Genomic DNA, 18427 nt, shown 5'->3' with positions numbered 1-18427 from the left:
GCTGGGCCACTCAAGGACATTCAGAGACTTGTCCCGAAGCCACTCAAGCGTTGTCTTGGTTGTGTGCTTAGGGTCATTCTCCTGTTGGAAGGTGAACCTTCACCCCATACTGAGGTCCTTAGTGCTTTGGAGCAGGTTTTATTCAAGGATCTCTCTGTACTTTGCTACTTTCATCTTTCCCTCGATCCTGACCAGTCTCCCAGTCCCTGCCGCTGAAAAACATCCCCACAGCATGATGGTGCCAACCCCATGCTTCACCATAGGGATGGTGCCAGGTTTCCTCCAGATGTGATGCTTAGCATTCAGGTCAAATAGTTCAATCTTGATTTCATCAGACCAGAGAATCTTGTTTATCATGGTCTGAGAGTCTTTAGGTGTCTTTTGGCAAACTCCAAGTGGGCTGTTATGTGCCTTTTCCTGAGGAGTGGCCTCCATCTGTTCACTCTACCATAAATGCCTAGTAGGTGGAGTGCTGCAGAGATGGTTGTCCTTCTGGAAGGTTCTCCCATCTCCACAGATGAACTCTGGAGCTCTGTCAGAGTGACCATCAGGTTCTTGGTCACCTACCAGACCAAGGCCCTTCACCCCCGATTGCTCAGTTTGGCCGGTTTGCCACCTCTGGGAAGAGTCTTGGTGGTTCCAAACTTCCTCCATTTAAGAATGATGGAGGCCACTGTGTTCTTGGGGACCTTCAATGCTGCAGAAATGTTTTGGTACCCTTCCCCAGATCTGTTGTAGAAGGCTGATCAATGGGAACAGGAGGAAGTTGAGCTCAATTTCGAGTCTCATAGCAAAGGGTCTGAATACTAGTTCTTGGAGCTCCGGGCTTGCATCGAAGGTCAGGATAAAGATGAGTTTGTGAGGGTAGGGGAGAAATGTTTTGAGAAAGTGGACCCTTGCCTTTTGGCTGATCCATATGTGGGTTCAGGGTGGGTGAAAATGGAGTTGGGAGCTCTGGAATCTGTGAAGGTAACCCAAAGTGATCTTGTGATAATTGTTTGTGTTTCTGCTGGTCAGAGGGAGCAGGCGCTTTGCGCCACACAAATGGAGAGAAGAACTGTGACTTGTTTTGCTCTCAATAAAATGGCGTCATTGAAAGGAGTGATTATTGGGGTAGCGGTAAATGTGAAAGTGGGCCAACTAAATGGGAAGATTTCCGATGTTTGTGATGCTCATCGTTTGGTGCGACGCAGACAGGGTGACATGAGTGGTGAAACAGAACTGTTCTTTTGAGTTTTGATGTTGAGTCTGCCAGAGAAATTGATGTTAGGATATTTCAGTTATCCCGTACAAGATTTTGTGCCGAATCCATTACGTTGTTACAGGTGTCAAGCTTATGGGCATGTGGCAGCAGTGTGTAGGAGGGAGGTTCCTAGGTGTGAGAAGTGTGCAGAAGGGCATGAGACAAAGGAATGTGTAATATTGGGGAAAGAAGCAATCAGAAGTGTTTCCGGAGCTGGGTCAAGGGGACAGGATCATGTGAGGATTTGTGTGAGTAGTAGAGTGATAAGCCAACAAGTGATATATGCTTCAGTAAGATTGGCTTTTTAGTGTTCATAGCAATGGTTAGAAAATAGAGGATGTGGCAATGGCAGAGAAGTATTTGGGTGTATGAGATTTGATGTCAGAAGATTTACAGGGTGTGTTGAGTGGTGGTGTCCAGTCCTTCCTGGCCGTTGACCTTAGGTAGGACTAGATATGTTTAAATAGTGGAATAGGGAAGTGGGTTATTCATGCGTGTAGGGTTAGATGGTAGGATATTTGTTTATTTTTTCCCCCATACAAAGTAAAAGGGATTTATACTCCAGTCTAGTTGATGGCGGTAATGCAACGTTTACTGTATGTCAACCGCCGTTAAACCTCATCGAAGAACAAGGGCGCAAAATACAACTTCCTGGTTTGATAAACTGTGAGTGACATCTTTCGCGATACAGGCAATTTCGTACGTTGTATTGACGACGGCCTTGTCTTGGAATGTAACACAATCGCTTTATCCATCAAGAGTGAAATACATATTCGTCTGCCACTTTCGGAAAATATCACATTTACGTGCTTTCTCTTAAACGTGATCATGGTCCATGACAAGAGTGAATAAGCTCATGGTAAGTCGAAGTAGCCTAGCAAGCTATGGTGTCCGCCTTGGCTTGGTTTCGATGTAATAGTCAGCTAGAATGCTAATGGTAGCCATATCACTTCTGTAGTTAGCTTAAATCTATCTGTACAGTAGCTAGTTATTTAATATATAAAGAAAGGAACCGTAGCCAGCTATCTGGCTAACGCTATTAGCTAGCTTCTATGTCAGCGTGCTTGTTGTGTGCCTTTATGGTCAGCATACCCCCTTAAAAAGAAAGTTGGCCTCTAGCGAGCTATCTTACGTTAGCTAGCTAACGTTACTCTTTAGCTCGATACTTTATGGTTGCTAGTTAGTTACTCGTAGCCATCATCAATGCGCATAATGATTGTTCATATTTAACGAGCTTATCAAAAACCACTAAATTGGCTAGCTTACAGTTAGCTAGCCAGCCAGGTAACGTTAGCTACCTAATGTAACTAGTTGGTTGGCTACTTAACTTACTATGTTGATGAAAGCTAGGTAGCTAGCTTGGTTCAGTCTAAGCTAAGCCCTATGACTAAATAAACTAGTTAGCGAGTTACCAGTTGACGTTCTAGCATGGTTGACCACAAATTATGAGTCAGATCAGTGTCCACTGCAGAGTGATAACGGTAGGTAGCTAACGCTTTCACGTGAGTCAGCTAGCTAGATGGCTTACATGTTGTCGATGATTCTAACGCTTTGCTAGTTACCACGTTAGTGTTCAGTATGAGCTAGCTAACGTTAGGTAACACTTGCCAACATTGTCATGTTAGCTGTCTTGGATTTCACGTCGTTGTTTGGTGCAGTGAGATGACTAAACAAACAACAAGAGACAGATCCATGCCATGCTTCTGTTACAGCCAAATCCGCCTGTTATGTGAATTGTCCCGATAGGGTTTCTCGACGAGTTTTAACCCGGTTAAAGTATCTTTGCTGCTTTGTCGTAATTTCGGCTTGTCTGTCTGGTCTTTAGGGCCGATACCTGTGTGTAACATGTTGCCTAATTGTTGTTATTGTTGCAGAGGCGCCGCTGAACTAAGCTGCCAAAAAGCCTCCTTCCTTTCGAATGTAAGCTCAACGACTGACTTATGCTTCTATTTAAAGTACTGATTTGGAGACAGACTTTTAATGCTGTCTGTGTGGATGGGCTGATGTGACACGATAATGATTGGAGATTGATGCAAGCTTTCCATGATGACACTGACTGAGTGTGTGTGTGTGTAGGGGATGAGAGAAGCACAGGTGCAGCAGCAGCATTTACGGCTGTGGTGTCAGTGACTCTCTGTGGGCTCAGGATGGCGCAGGGAGGCCCTCCGCTAGACTATCACGTCCTGCAGGACCTCAAGCAGCGCTTCCCCGAGATCCCAGAGGGAGTAGTGTCCCAGTGCCTTCTGCAGGTAGGATACAGCCGCCAGACAGCTATGAGCACATACCTTACGTCCAAAATGGCACCCTATTGTGTTACTTTTGACCAGAGCCATATAGGCCCTGGTCAAAAGTAGTGTACTGCATAGGTAATTACATGCAGACCACTCTGCAAAATACATTTTATTCAATAATTTCATCTAAACTGCGTAGTCAGGCGCTAAAGTCCCGCCTCTCCCATCTCCTCATTGGTTTTTAAGAGCATTTACGTGGGTGATTGAAAGATGAACTTGGGTCCACACTCCAGTCCAGTTGGTGGTGGTAATGCACCTTAAATTTGGTTGCCAACTTACAGTCAGAAGAAGAAGACTACTGATGGAGGAGAGATTACTATTTTATTTAAAAAATATATGATTTAACCAGGCAAGTCAGTTAAGAACACATTTTTATTTACAATGATAACCAACTGTTCCTAGGCTAACTGCCTTGTTCAGGGGCAAAACAACATATTTTTTACCTTGTCAGCTCGGGGATTCGATCTCGCAACCTTTCGGTTACTGGTGCTCTAACCACTAGGCTAACTGTCACCCCTACTAGAAACTATTATTTCCCCCTTCTATCTTTTATCTGTGGATTAAATGTCTGACTAGAGAACACACTATTTTGTGTGCCTTGAAATGGGTAAAAAATCTACAAAGATCCAAGGAAAAATGGACCGTGTGCATTTAACAACCCAATGTTTATATCCCAGAACAAACTAGATAGCAACAGCATGTTCGTGAATGTTTCATGTGTTTCGACCTGTCCCCAAATTAATATAAACTCAGCAAAAAAAGAAACGTCCTCTCAATGTCCCCTCAATGTTTATTTTCAGCAAACTCATCATGTGTAAATATTTGTATGAACATCGCAAGATTCAACCACATAAACATAGACATAAACTGAACAAGTTCCACAGACATGTGACTAACAGAAATGGAATAATGTATCCTTGAACAAAGGGGGGGTCAAAATCAAAAGTAACAGTCAGTATCTGGTGTGGCCACCAGCTGCATTAAGTACTGCAGTGCATCTGCTCCTCATGGACTGCACCAGATTTGCCAGTTCTTGCTGTGAGATGTTACCCCAATCTTCCACCAAGGCACCTACAAGTTCCCGGACATTTCTGGGGGGAATGGCCCTAGCCCTCTCCCTCTGATCCAACAGGTCCCAGACGTGCTCAATGGGATTAAGATCCGGGCTCTTTACTGGCCATGGCAGAACACTGACATTCTTGTCTTGCAGTAAATCATGCACAGAACGAGCAGTATGGCTGGTGGCATTGTCATGCTGGAGGGTCATGTCAGGATGAGCCTGCAGCAAGGCTACCTACCACATGAGGGAGGAGGATGTCTTCCCTGTAACACACAGTGTTGAGATAGCCTGCAATGACAAGTTCAGTCCAAAGATGCTGTGACACACCGCCCCAGACAATGAGGGACCCTCCACCTCCAAATCAATCCCGCTCCAGAGTACAAGCCTCGGTGTAACGCTCATTCCTTCAATGATGAACGTGAATCCGACCATCACCCCTGGTGAGACAAAACTACAACTCGTCAGTGAAGAGCATTTTTTGCCTGTCCTGTCTTGTTCAGCGACTGTGGGTTTGTGCCTATAGGCGATGTTGTTGCCGGTGATGTCTGGTGAGGACCTGCCTTACAGCAGGCCTACAAGCCCTCAGTCCAGCCTCTCTCAGCCTATTGCGGACAGTCTGAGCACTGATGGAGGGATTGTGCGTTCCTGGTGTAATTCGGGCAGTTGTTGCCGTCCTGTAACTGTCCCGCAGGTGTGATGTTCGGATGTACCAATCCTGTGTAGGTGCTGTTACACGTGGTCTGCACTGCGAGGACGATCAGATGTCCATCCTGTCTCCCTGTAGTGATGTCTTAGGTGTCTCACAGTGCGGACATTGCAATTTATTGCCCTGGCTACATCTGCCACATCTGCAGTCCTCATGCCTCCTTGCAGCATGCCTAAGGCACATTCACGCAGAGGGCATCTTTCTTTTGTAGTTTTTCAGTCTGTTTAAAGGCCTCTTTTTAGTGTCCTAAGTTTTCATAACTGTGACCTTAATTGTCAACTGTCTAAGCTGTTACACGGAACCCAAACTGGCTGCGCGCGTGCTCCATCATGCATACATTTATTTTGTCTCCCCACACCAAACGCGATCACGACACAGGTTAAAATATCAAAACAAACTTTGAAACAATTACCGTAATTCGGGGACAAGTCGAAAAGCATTAAACCTTTATGGCAATTTAGCTAGCTAGCTTACACTTGCTAGCTAATTTGTCCTATTTAGCTAGCTTGCTGTTGCTAGCTAATTTTTCCTGGGATATAAACATTAAGTTGTTATTTTACCTGAAATGCACAAGGTCCTCTACTCCGACAATTAATCCACAAACGGTTAACCGAATCGTTTCTAGTCATTTCTCCTCCTAGGTTTTTTCTTCTCTTGACTTTATATTGCGATTGACAACTTTCATAAATTAGGTGCATTACCGCCACCGACCTCGTTCGTCTTTCAGTCACCCACGTGGGTATAACCAATGAGGAGATGGCACGTGGGTACCTGCTTCTATAAACCAATGAGGAGATGGGAGAGGCAGGACTTGCAGCGCGATCTGCGTCAGAAATAGAACTGACTTCTATTTTAGCCCTTTTAGCCCTCCGCCTGTTAGTGTCTTAACGACCGTTCCACAGGTGCATGTTCATTAATTGTTTATGGTTCATTGAACAAGCATGGGAAACAGTGTTTAAACCCTTTACAATGAACATCTGTGAAGTTATTTGGATTTTTACGAATTTTCTTAGAAAGACAGGGTCCTGAAAAGTGACATTACTTTTTTTGCTGTGTTTAGTTGGTTCAGAGTTCGTTTTGACATTTCAACCTGTGTGTCTGGATCCCGTCTGGTGTGGATGTGCAAAATCAACATTCGCGCAATGGTGCTCACGCGTGCTCAGTCTACACAACATGTTAAGGTGCCATTTTGGAAGCATAGATACACTCATTTTCTTGTTGAAGTTCCTGTATGCTGTTACACATGAAGTTGAATATTTGACAGCTGTTTGTAGGGTTTGATCGATGATTTAGTCGGGGTTAGTGACCCTCTGTTTTCTACAGTTAATAGACAGAGAGCAGTGACCGCTATAGAATTCCAGTCTGGCCTCCATCACTGAGCTTGCTGTTTTCCTGTCTGCTGTTTCCTCTCTTCCAGAACAACAACAACCTGGATATATGCTGCCGCCTACTGGCTCAGGAGAGTAACAGATACCTCTATGGGGAGTTCCACAGTCCGGAGGAGGTTCGCCTGAGCCGGAACCACATGCTGCACATCCAGTTGGGCTACCCCCCCCCGGAGGCGGGCAAGTCCAACGGGGGTGGGCGCTCCCTGGTGCACAGCTCCAGCGACGGTCACATCGAGCTTCCGCGGGCCGGCTTCCAGGAACCCCTCTCGGCCCCCGCCACCATGGCACCCTCGCCGGGGTACAACCCCTTCTTCATGAAGGAGCATGGAGGGCGCTCAGCCAGCACCCCCACCCCTCCTCCCATGCAGGGCATGTCCCCTACCTACTCCCCTGTTCCCCGCTACACCATGAACCCCATCACGGTCACCCTCTCCCAGAACCTTCCCAATGCCCCCCAGGCCCTGCATATCCCCGTCGGTCACTATGGCAACAGTGGCGGCAATGCCCTCTACCTCCGTCCCTCCCCCTCCCAGAGCCCCCAGCCCTCTCCTTGGCCTTCGCCCGGGCAGCCTGTGTATCAGCCCTCGCCCTACGCCACTCCCACCTACCAGTCCCCCTATAGCTCACCCCAGCACCAACCCCACCAAGTGCAACCCCAACAGCAGGTACAGCACCAAGTCCAACACCAGCACCAGCCCCACCCCCAGCACCAGCAGACCCATGTCTTCCTGCCAATCAGCCCTCCCACCCTGGCCAGCATGCCCTACCACCAGCACCACCAACAGCAGCAGCCCATCTACCGGCCCTACCTTCCCAAGAGCTCCCTGAAGAACCAGATCGAGATCACCTTGGAGGGCACACGGCCCCGCAGCAACTCCCCCGTCCACTGTCCCCCGGGCCAGACGCTCTACATGGCCACAAGCCCCTCACCCAGCTCACCCCAGCGAGGCCTTAGTGGCGGGGGTCCCGCCGCATTTCACCCTGGGGTCTACCTGCACCAGGGCCCCACGCGGCCCAGACCTGCCTCCTCGCCCCAGCCGGGCAGCCAGGCTGGCTACACCTTTAAGATCAAAGTGTCCCCAGGCCAGGCCCAGCAGAGGCCCCCCTCAGGCTCCCCTCCCGTGTCCTCCCCTCCTGAGTCTCTGCTCAACATGGTGGACCAGGGGGAGCACCATGCGCTGGCCCCGGCGCCTATCCTGCCCATCTCGGCTCTGCCCGGTAACATCGCCAGCCACATCGCCAACCGCATGCCCCGCCGGTCCAGCTCAGGCTCCGATGACTACGCTTACACCCAGGGTAGGCGTGGCTTATGGATGGATAAGAGTGTGTGTGCGTGCGCATTTGTGTCTTTACCAGTGCGCTTATTGGCTGTTTATACAATGGGTGGGTCTAATCCTAAATGTATATTGGTTAAAACCACATTCCCAGCCAGTGTCTATTCCACAAGTTACCACAGGCATTTTAACGTCATAGATTTAGCCGGTTTACTCTGTTTCATCTGACTGTGTAATCCACTGTCTCATCAGCCCAGCCAGGCAATTTATAAACTTAATCTCCTCCATAAAAAGCATCTAGACATGATCTCCCATTTCTTTTAGACTAACATTGTTTCATTATTCAAATTCGATCTCCAGCTGTCCCATAATTATGAACGAGTCGGGATAAGACCGACATGTGTGTCAGCTTTTCTCAGCAGGTGGAAATCATGAATCGGCATAATTTTTATGGATAGTTCTTTGTATATATCAATAGAAAACAGGTCAAACGAAATGAAGTGCAGCTAGTTTGCAGTCTTTCCAGCTTCAGTTTGAAGTGATTGTTGTGTTAGCTGTGTTGTTGGCTAGCTCTCAAACAACAGATTCCCGATGAGAGAGCACATTTTCTATGCCAGGTGAAATTTCATCATTAGTTCATTGTTATGGATGTATCCAAATAAATGTCACTAGAAAACAGCTTAAACAAATGCAGCTACTGTTGTTATTCTGTCTACACGGTTTGACATGACTGTAGCTTAGCCGCAGTTGGCTGGCTAGCAAGCAAGGGATAAGAACGTTGCCAGCCAGTATGGCAATGGAACATTTAGCACTGGGTCGCATCCATAGATACAGAACAAAAAGACTGAACGACTGACTGGTCGCTTCTCTGGCAATTGAACCGATAGAACGAACTACCAGCCGGCATTGGTAGCAACCCTAGATTTGTGTCTGGAGTGGACTATAATCTTGTGGAGGGATGAAATGGTATGAATAAATTAATCAAAACTATTTTTTTAATTAAAATATCTCAAAGCTCTCATCAAGGCAAAGGGTGGCTATTTGAAGAGTCTCAAATATACAATATTTTTTGACACTTCTTTTTTTTGGGTCACTAAATGATTCCATATGTGTTATTTCATAGTTTTGATGTCATCACTGTTCGACAATGTAGAACATAGTAAAAAATAAAGCGAGCTTTTGACCGGTAGTGTATATATGGGTGTGAAATTAAAGAATTTACATACGTTCAGTGCATTCGGGAAGTATTCAGACCCCTTCCCTGGGGTATTCAGATCCCCCTATTCAGACCCGCCAGCTGATAAAATAATTTTTTTAAATATGTATTTATTGCGGGGAACTGTGGGTATCCGAACCGATACAGGACTCCTATAGTATTTACGTGGGGGTGTGTTCCTGTGTGTATGCATTTGGTGTGCTTGCTCGTTTGCGTTTGTTCATCTGTACACAGAACCATTCCTGCACATCCACCTGTGTATTCCCATCTGAAGTGCTGTGTTCTCTCCACTGTTTCCCCCAGCTCTCCTGCTGCACCAGAGGGCCCGGATGGAGCGTCTACTGAAGGAGCTGCTCATGGAGAGGAAGAAAGTGGAGCAGCTGAAGGCAGATGTCAACGACATGGAGTACGACGCCCTCCAGAGACGCTTCAGACGAGTCAACAGCAGCAGCCTCATCCCCCGGGTAAGATGTGAAGGGACATAACATGGCGTGCACACACACGAACACACAACTGTGAAGTGTAAAAGCATAGGCACACACGGTTATCACACATATGCATACATGAACACACACACCTTTTGAAGACATAGTACGTAACGTGGCATGTGTGTGCTCACACATACCTTTGAAAGCAATGGCGCACACACACTCACTAGCTACATACAGATAGTGCCTTCTGAAAGTATTCCGACCCCTTTACTTTCCCCACATTTTGTTAGGTTACAGCCTTGTAGTAATGTTTCTTAAATATGTTTTTTATTCCCTCGTCAATCTACACACAATACCCCATAATGACAAAACAAAAACAGGTTTTTAAGACATTTTGGCTAATTTATAAACAACAAAAACTGATCACAGCAGCCTTAGATGTTGTTGCGGACAGAAATGATTTAAAGGAACGAAAATGGTATAACTTGAGAAGTCAAGAAAGAGATGTACAGCGCATTCGGAAAGTATATATAAAACATTTAGAAAATAATACATTTCACATAAGTATTCAGACCCTTTACTCAGTACTTTGTTGAAGCACCTTTGGCAGCGATTACAGCCTTGAGTCTTCTTGGGTATGAAGCTACAAGCTTGGCACACCTGTATTTGGTTAGTTTCTCCCATTCTTCTCTGCAGATCCTCTCAAGCTCTGTCAGGTTGGATGGGGAGCCTTGCTGCACAGCTACAGTACCAGTCAAAACACCTACTCATTCAAGGGTTTTTCTTTATCTTTACTATTTTCTACATTGTAGAATAATAGTGAAGACATCACAACTATGAAATAACACATATGGAATTATGTAGTAACCAAAAAAGTGTTATCCGAATCCAAATATATTTGAGATTCTTCAAAGTAGCCACCCTTTGTCTTGATGACAGCTTTGCACACTCTTGGCATTCTCTCAACCAGCTTCATGAGGTAGTCACCTGGAATGCATTTCAATTAACAGGTGTGCCTTGTTAATTTGTGGAATTTCTTTCCTTCTTAATGCGTTTGAGCCAATCAGTTGTTTTGTGACAAGGTAGGCGTGGTATACAGAATATAGCCCTATTTGGTAAAAGAGCAAGTCCATATTATAGCAAGAACAGGTCAAATAAGCAAAGAGAAATGACAGTCCATCATTACTTTAATACTTGAAGGTCTTAAAATGAAACTGGATCTCATGAGAACCGCCACAGGAAAGGAAGACCCAGAGTTACCTCTGCTTCAGAGGATAGGTTAATTAGTTACCAGCCTCAGAAATTTCAGCCCAAATAAATTATTCGAAGTTCAAGTAACAGATACATCTCAACATCAACTGTTCAGAGGAGACTGTGTGAATCAGGCCTTCATGGTCAAATTGCTGCAAAGAAACCACTACTAAAGGACACCAATAAGTAGAAGAGACCTGCTTGGGCCAAGAAACGTGAGCAATGTAAATTAGACCGGTGGAAATCTGTCCTTTGGTCTGATGAGTCCAAATTGGAGATTTTTGGTTCCAACCGCTGTGTCTTTGTGAGACACAGAGTAGGTGAACGGATGATCTCCGCATGTGTGGTTTCCACTGTGAAGCATGGAGGAGGAGGTGTGATGGTGCTTTGCTGGTGACAGTGTCAGTGATTTATTTAGAATTCCAGGCACACTTAACCAGCATGGCTACCACAGCATTCTGCAGCGATACGCCATCCCACCTGATTTGCGCTTAGTGGGACGATCATTTGTTTTTCAACAGGACAATGACCCAACACATCTCCAGGCTGTAGAGGGGCTATTTGACCAAGAAGAGTGATGGAGTGCTGCGTCAGATGACCTGGCCTCCACAATCACTAGACCTTCCATGTGTTATTTCATAGTTTTGATGTCTTCACTATTATTCTACAATGTAGAAAATAGTAAAAAAAATAAACCCTTAAATAAGTAGGTGTGTCAACTTTTGACCAGTACTGTACATAAACAAAATACACAAATGAGGACACCCCTTCTAATTAGTGGATTTGGCTATTTCAGCCACACCTGTTGCTGACAGGTGTATAACATTGAGCACAAGGCCATGCAATCTCCATAGACAAACATTGGCGGTAGAATGCCTTACTGAAGAGCTCAGTGACTTTCAACGTGGCACTGTCATAGGATGCCACCTTTCCAATAAGTCAGTTTGTCAAATTTCTCTTAACCTGCCCAAATGTATAGTGACAACTGTAAAGTGTGGTGGAAGAGGAATAATGGCCTGGGGCTGTTTTTCATTTTTCAGAATGGGCCCCTTAGGTCCATTGAAGGAAAACGCCACAGCCTACAATGACATACTAGATTATTCTGAGTTTACAACTTTGTGGCAACAGCTTGGGGAAGGAACACGGACTGCAAGCCAGGCCTAATCGCTCAACATCAGTGCCTGACCTCACTAATGCTCTTGTGGCTGAATGGAAGCAAGTCCCCTCTGCAATGTTCCAACATCTAGTGGAAAGCCTTCCCAGAAGAGTGGAGGCTGTTATAGCAGCAAAGGGGGGACCAACTCCACATTAATGCCCATGATTTTTGAATGAGATGTTCAACGAGCAGGTGTCCAAATACCTTTGGTCATGTGTATCTACACTGAACAAAACATTTCATGCAACATGTAAAATGTTGGTCCCATGTTTCATGAGCTGAAATAAAAGATCCCAGAAATGTTCCATACGCACAAAAACAATATTTCTCTAAAATGTTATGCACAAATGTTTTACATTCCTGTTAGTGAGCATTTCTCCTTTTCCAGGATAACCTGTCCACTTGACAGGTGTGACATATCAAGAAGCTAATTAAACAGCATGATCATTTATACAGGGGACAATAAAATGTCTACTCTAAAATGAGGGAGTGTGCAGTTGGCATGCTGACTGCAGAAATGTCCACCAGAGCTGTTGCCAGATAACGGAATGTTCATTTCTATACCATAAGCCACCTCCCACATCGTTTTAGAGAATTTGGCAGTACGTCCAACCATAACCGCACGTGTCTGGTGCCGTGTGGACGAGTGGTTTGCTGATGTCAGTGTTGTGAACAGAGTGCCCCGTGGAGGGGTTATGGTATGGGCAGGAACAGAAGTGTAAAAATACTTTAAAGTACTACTTAAGTCGTTTTTTGGGTATCTGTACTTTACTATTTATATTATGGACAACTGTTACTTAACTACATTCCTAAAGAAAATAATGTACATTTTACTCCATACATTGTCCCTGACATCCAAAAGTACTCTGACTGAAACGCTCCAATTCACGTACTTATCAAGAGAAAATCCCTGGTCATCCCTACTACCTCTGATCTGGCGGACTCACTAATCACATGTTTTGCTTGTAAATTATGTCAATGTTGTGTGCCCCTGGCTATCCTTACATTTTTAAAACATGAAAATGAGGCCATTTGCTTAATATAAGGAATTTGAAATTATTTATACTTTTGATACTTAATTAAGTATATTTTAGCAATTACATTTGCTTTCGATACTTAAGTATATGTAAAACCAAATACTTGTTAGGCTTTTACTCAAGTAGTATTTTACAGGGTGAGTTTCACTTTTACTTGAGTCATTTTCTATTAAATTATCTTTACTTTTACTCAAGTATGACAATTGGGTACTTTTTCCACCACTGGGCAGGCATAAGCTACAAACAATGAACACAGTTAGCATTTTATTGATGGCAACTTGTATGCACAGAGATACCATGACGAGATCCTGAGGCCCATTGACGTGCCATTCATCCACCGCCACCACCTCATGTTTCAGCATGATAATGCATAGCCTCATATCGCAAGGATTTGTACACAATTCCTGGAAGCTGGAAATGTCCCAGTTCTTCCATGGCCTGCATACTCACCAGACATGTCACACGTAGAGCATGTTTGGGATGCTCTGGATCAATGTGTACGACAGCATTTTCCAGTTTCCGCCAATATCCAGCAGGTTTGCACAGCCATTGAAGAGGAGTGGGACAACATTCCACAGGCCACAATCAACAGCCTGATCAATTCTATGTGACGGAGATGTGTTGCGCTGCATGAGACAAATAATGTTCCCACCAGATACTGACTGGTGTTCTGATCCACAGCTTATTTTAAAGGTATCTGTGACCAATAGATGCATATCTGTATTCCCAGTCATGAGATATACATAGATTAGGGCCTAATTTATTTATTTCAATTGACTGATTGCCTTAAATAAACTGGAACTCAGTAAAATCTTTGAAATTGTTGCATGTTGTGTGTTTATATTTTTGTTCAGGGTAAATAACCATATACTGTAAAAGTACAGGTAACAGCGAAGATAATGGAAACACTTGAGTAAATTAGTGGTGTGAAGTATATTTAAAACAGGTGCTTCCACACAGGTGTGGTTCCAGAGTTAATTAAGCAATGGATGTCCCATCGTGCTTAAGGTCATGTATAAAAAAAAAAAAATCTGGGATGAACATTTATTTTGGCTAACATGACTATGCCCTCATAGGATGACAATTCCCCCATCCACAGGGCACGAGTGGTCCCTGAATGGTTTGATGAGCATGAAAACAATGTAAACCCTATGCCATGGCCGTCTTAGTCACCAGATCTCAACCCAATTGAACACTTAATGGAGATTCTGGACAGCGTTTTCCACCACCATCAACAAAACACCAAGTGATGGAAGAATGGAGTCATCTCCACCAATAGAGTTCCAGACACTTGTAGAATTTGAGCCACGGTGCATTGCAGCTGTTCTGGCTCAACGCCCTATTAAGACACTTGATGTGCTGGTGTTTCCTTTATTTTGGCGGTTACCTGTATATGTGCATGCACAAACAGCTTTGATCTGATTCTTATCACATAGATAGGTATTTATAAGTCTTTGCAGAGTATTAGATTTGGTGGGAAACCTTCTGTTATCTCTATTTTTGTGTCTCATCTCTCACCCAATTCACTGGTGTTTGCCTGTTCCAGCCTGAAGAGATGACCCGATTACGCAGTCTGAACAGACAGCTTCAGATTGATATCGACTGCACCCTGAAGGAGACGGATCTGCTGCAGTCTAGAGGTGTATACACACACACACCACACACACACAAACAGGCTTTCAAAGATACAGTGTACAGGAGCACCCATTCAGGAGTCAAACTACCAATGCTGTACTAATTGTATCATTTCCACAGGGAAGTTTGATCCGAAAGCCGAGAACAGCTTTTATAAGAACATACAGACCGGTCCGGTGGTACCACCCAAGCCAGGAAGGAAAGGTGAGAACCATGATGTCCTCTATTGTACCATTGTTAACGTTGGTAACACTTTACTTAAAGGGGCAATCTGCAATTGATACATCCATTTTATTTTTATACTTTTCAATTAATGATATATACCAAATTAAATTATTGAAGAATAGAACCAATATAAATGCTTCATGAGCTTAGTTCAGCTGTCGTACCCGGTCAGAACCCAACATGTAAGCTTCTTTTACTCCATTGTTTGTAAACAACATACAGTGCCTTGCGAAAGTATTCGGCCCCCTTGAACTTTGTGACCTTTTGCCACATTTCAGGCTTCAAACATAAAGATATAAAACTGTATTTTTTTGTGAAGAAACAACTACAAGTGGGACACAATCATGAAGTGGAACGACATTTATTGGATATTTCAAACTTTTTTAACAAATCAAAAACTGAAAAATTGGGCGTGCAAAATTATTCAGCCCCTTTACTTTCAGTGCTGCAAACTGTCTCCAGAAGTTCAGTGAGGATCTCTGAATGATCCAATGTTGACCTAAATGACTAATGATGATAAATACAATCCACCTGTGTGTAATCAAGTCTCCGTATAAATGCACCTGCACTGTGATAGTCTCAGAGGTCCGTTAAAAGCGCAGAGAGCATCATGAAGAACAAGGAACACACCAGGCAGGTCCGAGATACTGTTGTGAAGAAGTTTAAAGCCGGATTTGGATACAAAAAGATTTCCCAAGCTTTAAACATCCCAAGGAGCACTGTGCAAGCGATAATATTGAAATGGAAGGAGTATCAGACCACTGCAAATCTACCAAGACCTGGCCGTCCCTCTAAACTTTCAGCTCATACAAGGAGAAGACTGATCAGAGATGCAGCCAAGAGGCCCATGATCACTCTGGATGAACTGCAGAGATCTACAGCTGAGGTGGGAGACTCTGTCCATAGGACAACAATCAGTCGTATATTGCACAAATCTGGCCTTTATGGAAGAGTGGCAAGAAGAAAGCCATTTCTTAAAGATATCCATAAAAAGTGTCGTTTAAAGTTTGCCACAAGCCACCTGGGAGACACACCAAACATGTGGAAGAAGGTGCTCTGGTCAGATGAAACCAAAATTGAACTTTTTGGCAACAATGCAAGACGTTATGTTTGGCGTAAAAGCAACACAGCTCATCACCCTGAACACACCATCCCCACTGTCAAACATGGTGGTGGCAGCATCATGGTTTGGGCCTGCTTTTCTTCAGCAGGGACATGGAAGATGGTTAAAATTGATGGGAAGATGGATGGAGCCAAATACAGGACCATTCTGGAAGAACCTGATGGAGTCTGCAAAAGACCTGAGACTGGGACGGAGATTTGTCTTCCAACAAGACAATGATCCAAAACATAAAGCAAAATCTACAATGGAGTGGTTCAAAAATAAACATATCCGGGTGTTAGAATGGCCAAGTCAAAGTCCAGACCTGAATCCAATCGAGAATCTGTGGAAAGAACTGAAAACTGCTGTTCACAAATGCTCTCCATCCAACCTCACTGAGCTCGAGCTGTTTTGCAAGGAGGAATGGGAAAAAATTTCAGTCTCTCGATGTGCAAAACTGATAGAGACATACCCCAAGCGACTTACAGCTGTAATCGCAGCAAAAGGTGGCGCTACAAAGTATTAACTTAAGGGGGCTGAATAATTTTGCACGCCCAATTTTTCAGTTTTTGATTTGTTAAAAAAGTTTGAAATATCCAATAAATGTCGTTCCACTTCATGATTGTGTCCCACTTGTTGTTGATTCTTCACAAAAAAATACAGTTTTATATCTTTATGTTTGAAGCCTGAAATGTGGCAAAAGGTCGCAAAGTTCAAGGGGGCCGAATACTTTCGCAAGGCACTGTAATTGTAGACAAACCCTGCATAACCTCAAAACGTGGTTCAAACTCATTTTGGTATCATGGATGGTCAGTCCTTGCATCCATAGCGCTGTCTATGAATTTGACTGTTGACATTTTCTTCAGCCCTATCCTTCAGCGTTTTACCAAAACAGTGGTGGAGTGTCCACTTCTTATTGTTTATACAATTTGTTTTACTAAGACTATATATGCTGTGTTTATCTGTGTGACGCTAAGACTGTTTTATATGCTGTGTTTATCTGTGTGACGCTAAGACTGTTTTATATGCTGTGTTTGTCTGTGTGATGCTAAGACTGTTTTATATGCTGTGTTTATCTGTGTGATGCTAAGACTGTTTTATATGCTGTGTTTGTCTGTGTGATGCTAAGACTGTTTTATATGCTGTGTTTATCTGTGTGATGCTAAGACTGTTTTATATGCTGTGTTTGTCTGTATGATGCTAAGACTCTTGTCTTTCTCCCAGAGGTGGAGCGGAAAGCCAAGCCTGTGGCTGCGGGGCCCCCTCAGAGGGACGAGGACTTTGAGGGAGCCCAGTGGAGTTGTGAAGAATGCACCTTCCTCAACCACCCTGCACTCAACCGCTGTGAACAGTGTGAGATGCCGCGCTACACCTGAACCTTGCCCCTATCCCGGATAGTAGTCACCCCCCCTACCCTTACTTCCTCCATCCCTGTAAACTCCTCCAATTGGTCCCTGCCCATGGCTTTGTGTGATAACCCTCCCCCTGCACTTTGACCCTTGCTTCCATTGGAGGAAAGCATTTTTACAGGAGAGGATAGCGGGAGACTGTTCTCATGGCAACCTAAAAAGGAGGGACTAGCTGTCAGTGGGTGTGGCTACAACTACTGGAGCGTTGTTTTTAAAATACGCAGGAAGAGGAGGCGTGGTTTACAGAGTGAACATTCCGTTGCAGAATGAATGACTGCCCTGTTTACACGACTGAGCCCATTCCCAAACCCCGTGGACGAACGCAGGCGCTTCTTACAGTGGGACATTCCTCTACAAATGGCCAGGGCTGCACTCTGACAGTGGGACAATGCAATGGCTAAAATAAAGGGTCTGGTGAACTCATCCTAATGTAGATTATACACTGTATCAGCTCTGTACCAAGAGCTCCTCCTTTCATCAAATGAAGAACACTAAAGAGACTTGCATATGAATATAGTCCTGGTACTTGTATGCATATTATGCCCACACTGTATTCCGTGTTAAAAAGATGTCAATTTTCCTGTGCAAATGCCTCAAGTTGCTGTACTTAATAAAGGAGCTGATTCTATGTGACTGTTGCTTTACACCTGGAATATTTCATGTAGTCTTGTTTTCTCTATTTCCTGTAGTCTCGTTTTCTCTTTCCTGTAGTCTGTGGCATTTTAGTTTGATGGTCCAATATAGCCGTTTTTAGCTTAATATCAAATCATTTCTGGGTAACAATTGAAGTACCTTACTGTGATTTGTTTTTACATTTAAATGGTCAAAAGAAACAGCAATTTTGCAAGGGCTATCTAGGATTGGTCTGAGTAGAGGGGGAAGCTGAACTTGTTTTAATTGGCAGAAAGGTTTGAGGGCATTATCATTTTCACAATTTCACAGTATTATTCCAACCTTGTGTGGAAATGAATGTAAAACACAGAATCTAGATTTAGACTGCACT

At 44.2% G+C, this 18427-nt stretch overlaps 1 protein-coding gene across 2 annotated transcripts; it reads left to right on the top strand.

Moving 5' to 3' along the window:
• The first annotated feature begins 1598 nt into the window (after positions 1 to 1598).
• tab3 (TGF-beta activated kinase 1 (MAP3K7) binding protein 3) lies at positions 1599 to 18057 on the top strand. 2 transcript variants are annotated; one of them, XM_021619862.3, is made up of 8 exons: positions 1599 to 2102; positions 3118 to 3163; positions 3320 to 3492; positions 6718 to 7984; positions 9482 to 9642; positions 14600 to 14693; positions 14809 to 14892; positions 17240 to 18057. In XM_021619862.3, exons 3-8 carry the CDS (start codon positions 3391 to 3393, stop codon positions 17389 to 17391), a joined length of 1860 nt encoding a protein of 619 aa, XP_021475537.1. In that variant the 5' UTR covers positions 1599 to 2102; positions 3118 to 3163; positions 3320 to 3390; the 3' UTR covers positions 17392 to 18057. The 2 variants fall into 2 exon arrangements, with proteins under 2 accessions (XP_021475537.1, XP_021475573.1); XM_021619898.3 differs by lacking the exon at positions 3118 to 3163 and having other exon boundaries at positions 1630 to 2102.
• The last annotated feature ends 370 nt before the right edge of the window (positions 18058 to 18427 follow it).

The sequence above is a fragment of the Oncorhynchus mykiss genome, chromosome 1 (assembly GCF_057628025.1).
Source record: "Oncorhynchus mykiss isolate SJ-2025 chromosome 1, ASM5762802v1, whole genome shotgun sequence".
Lineage (NCBI taxonomy): Eukaryota > Metazoa > Chordata > Actinopteri > Salmoniformes > Salmonidae > Oncorhynchus > Oncorhynchus mykiss.
Note: the sequence above shows the minus strand (reverse complement) of the source record. Positions and strands in the feature narration are given on the sequence as shown.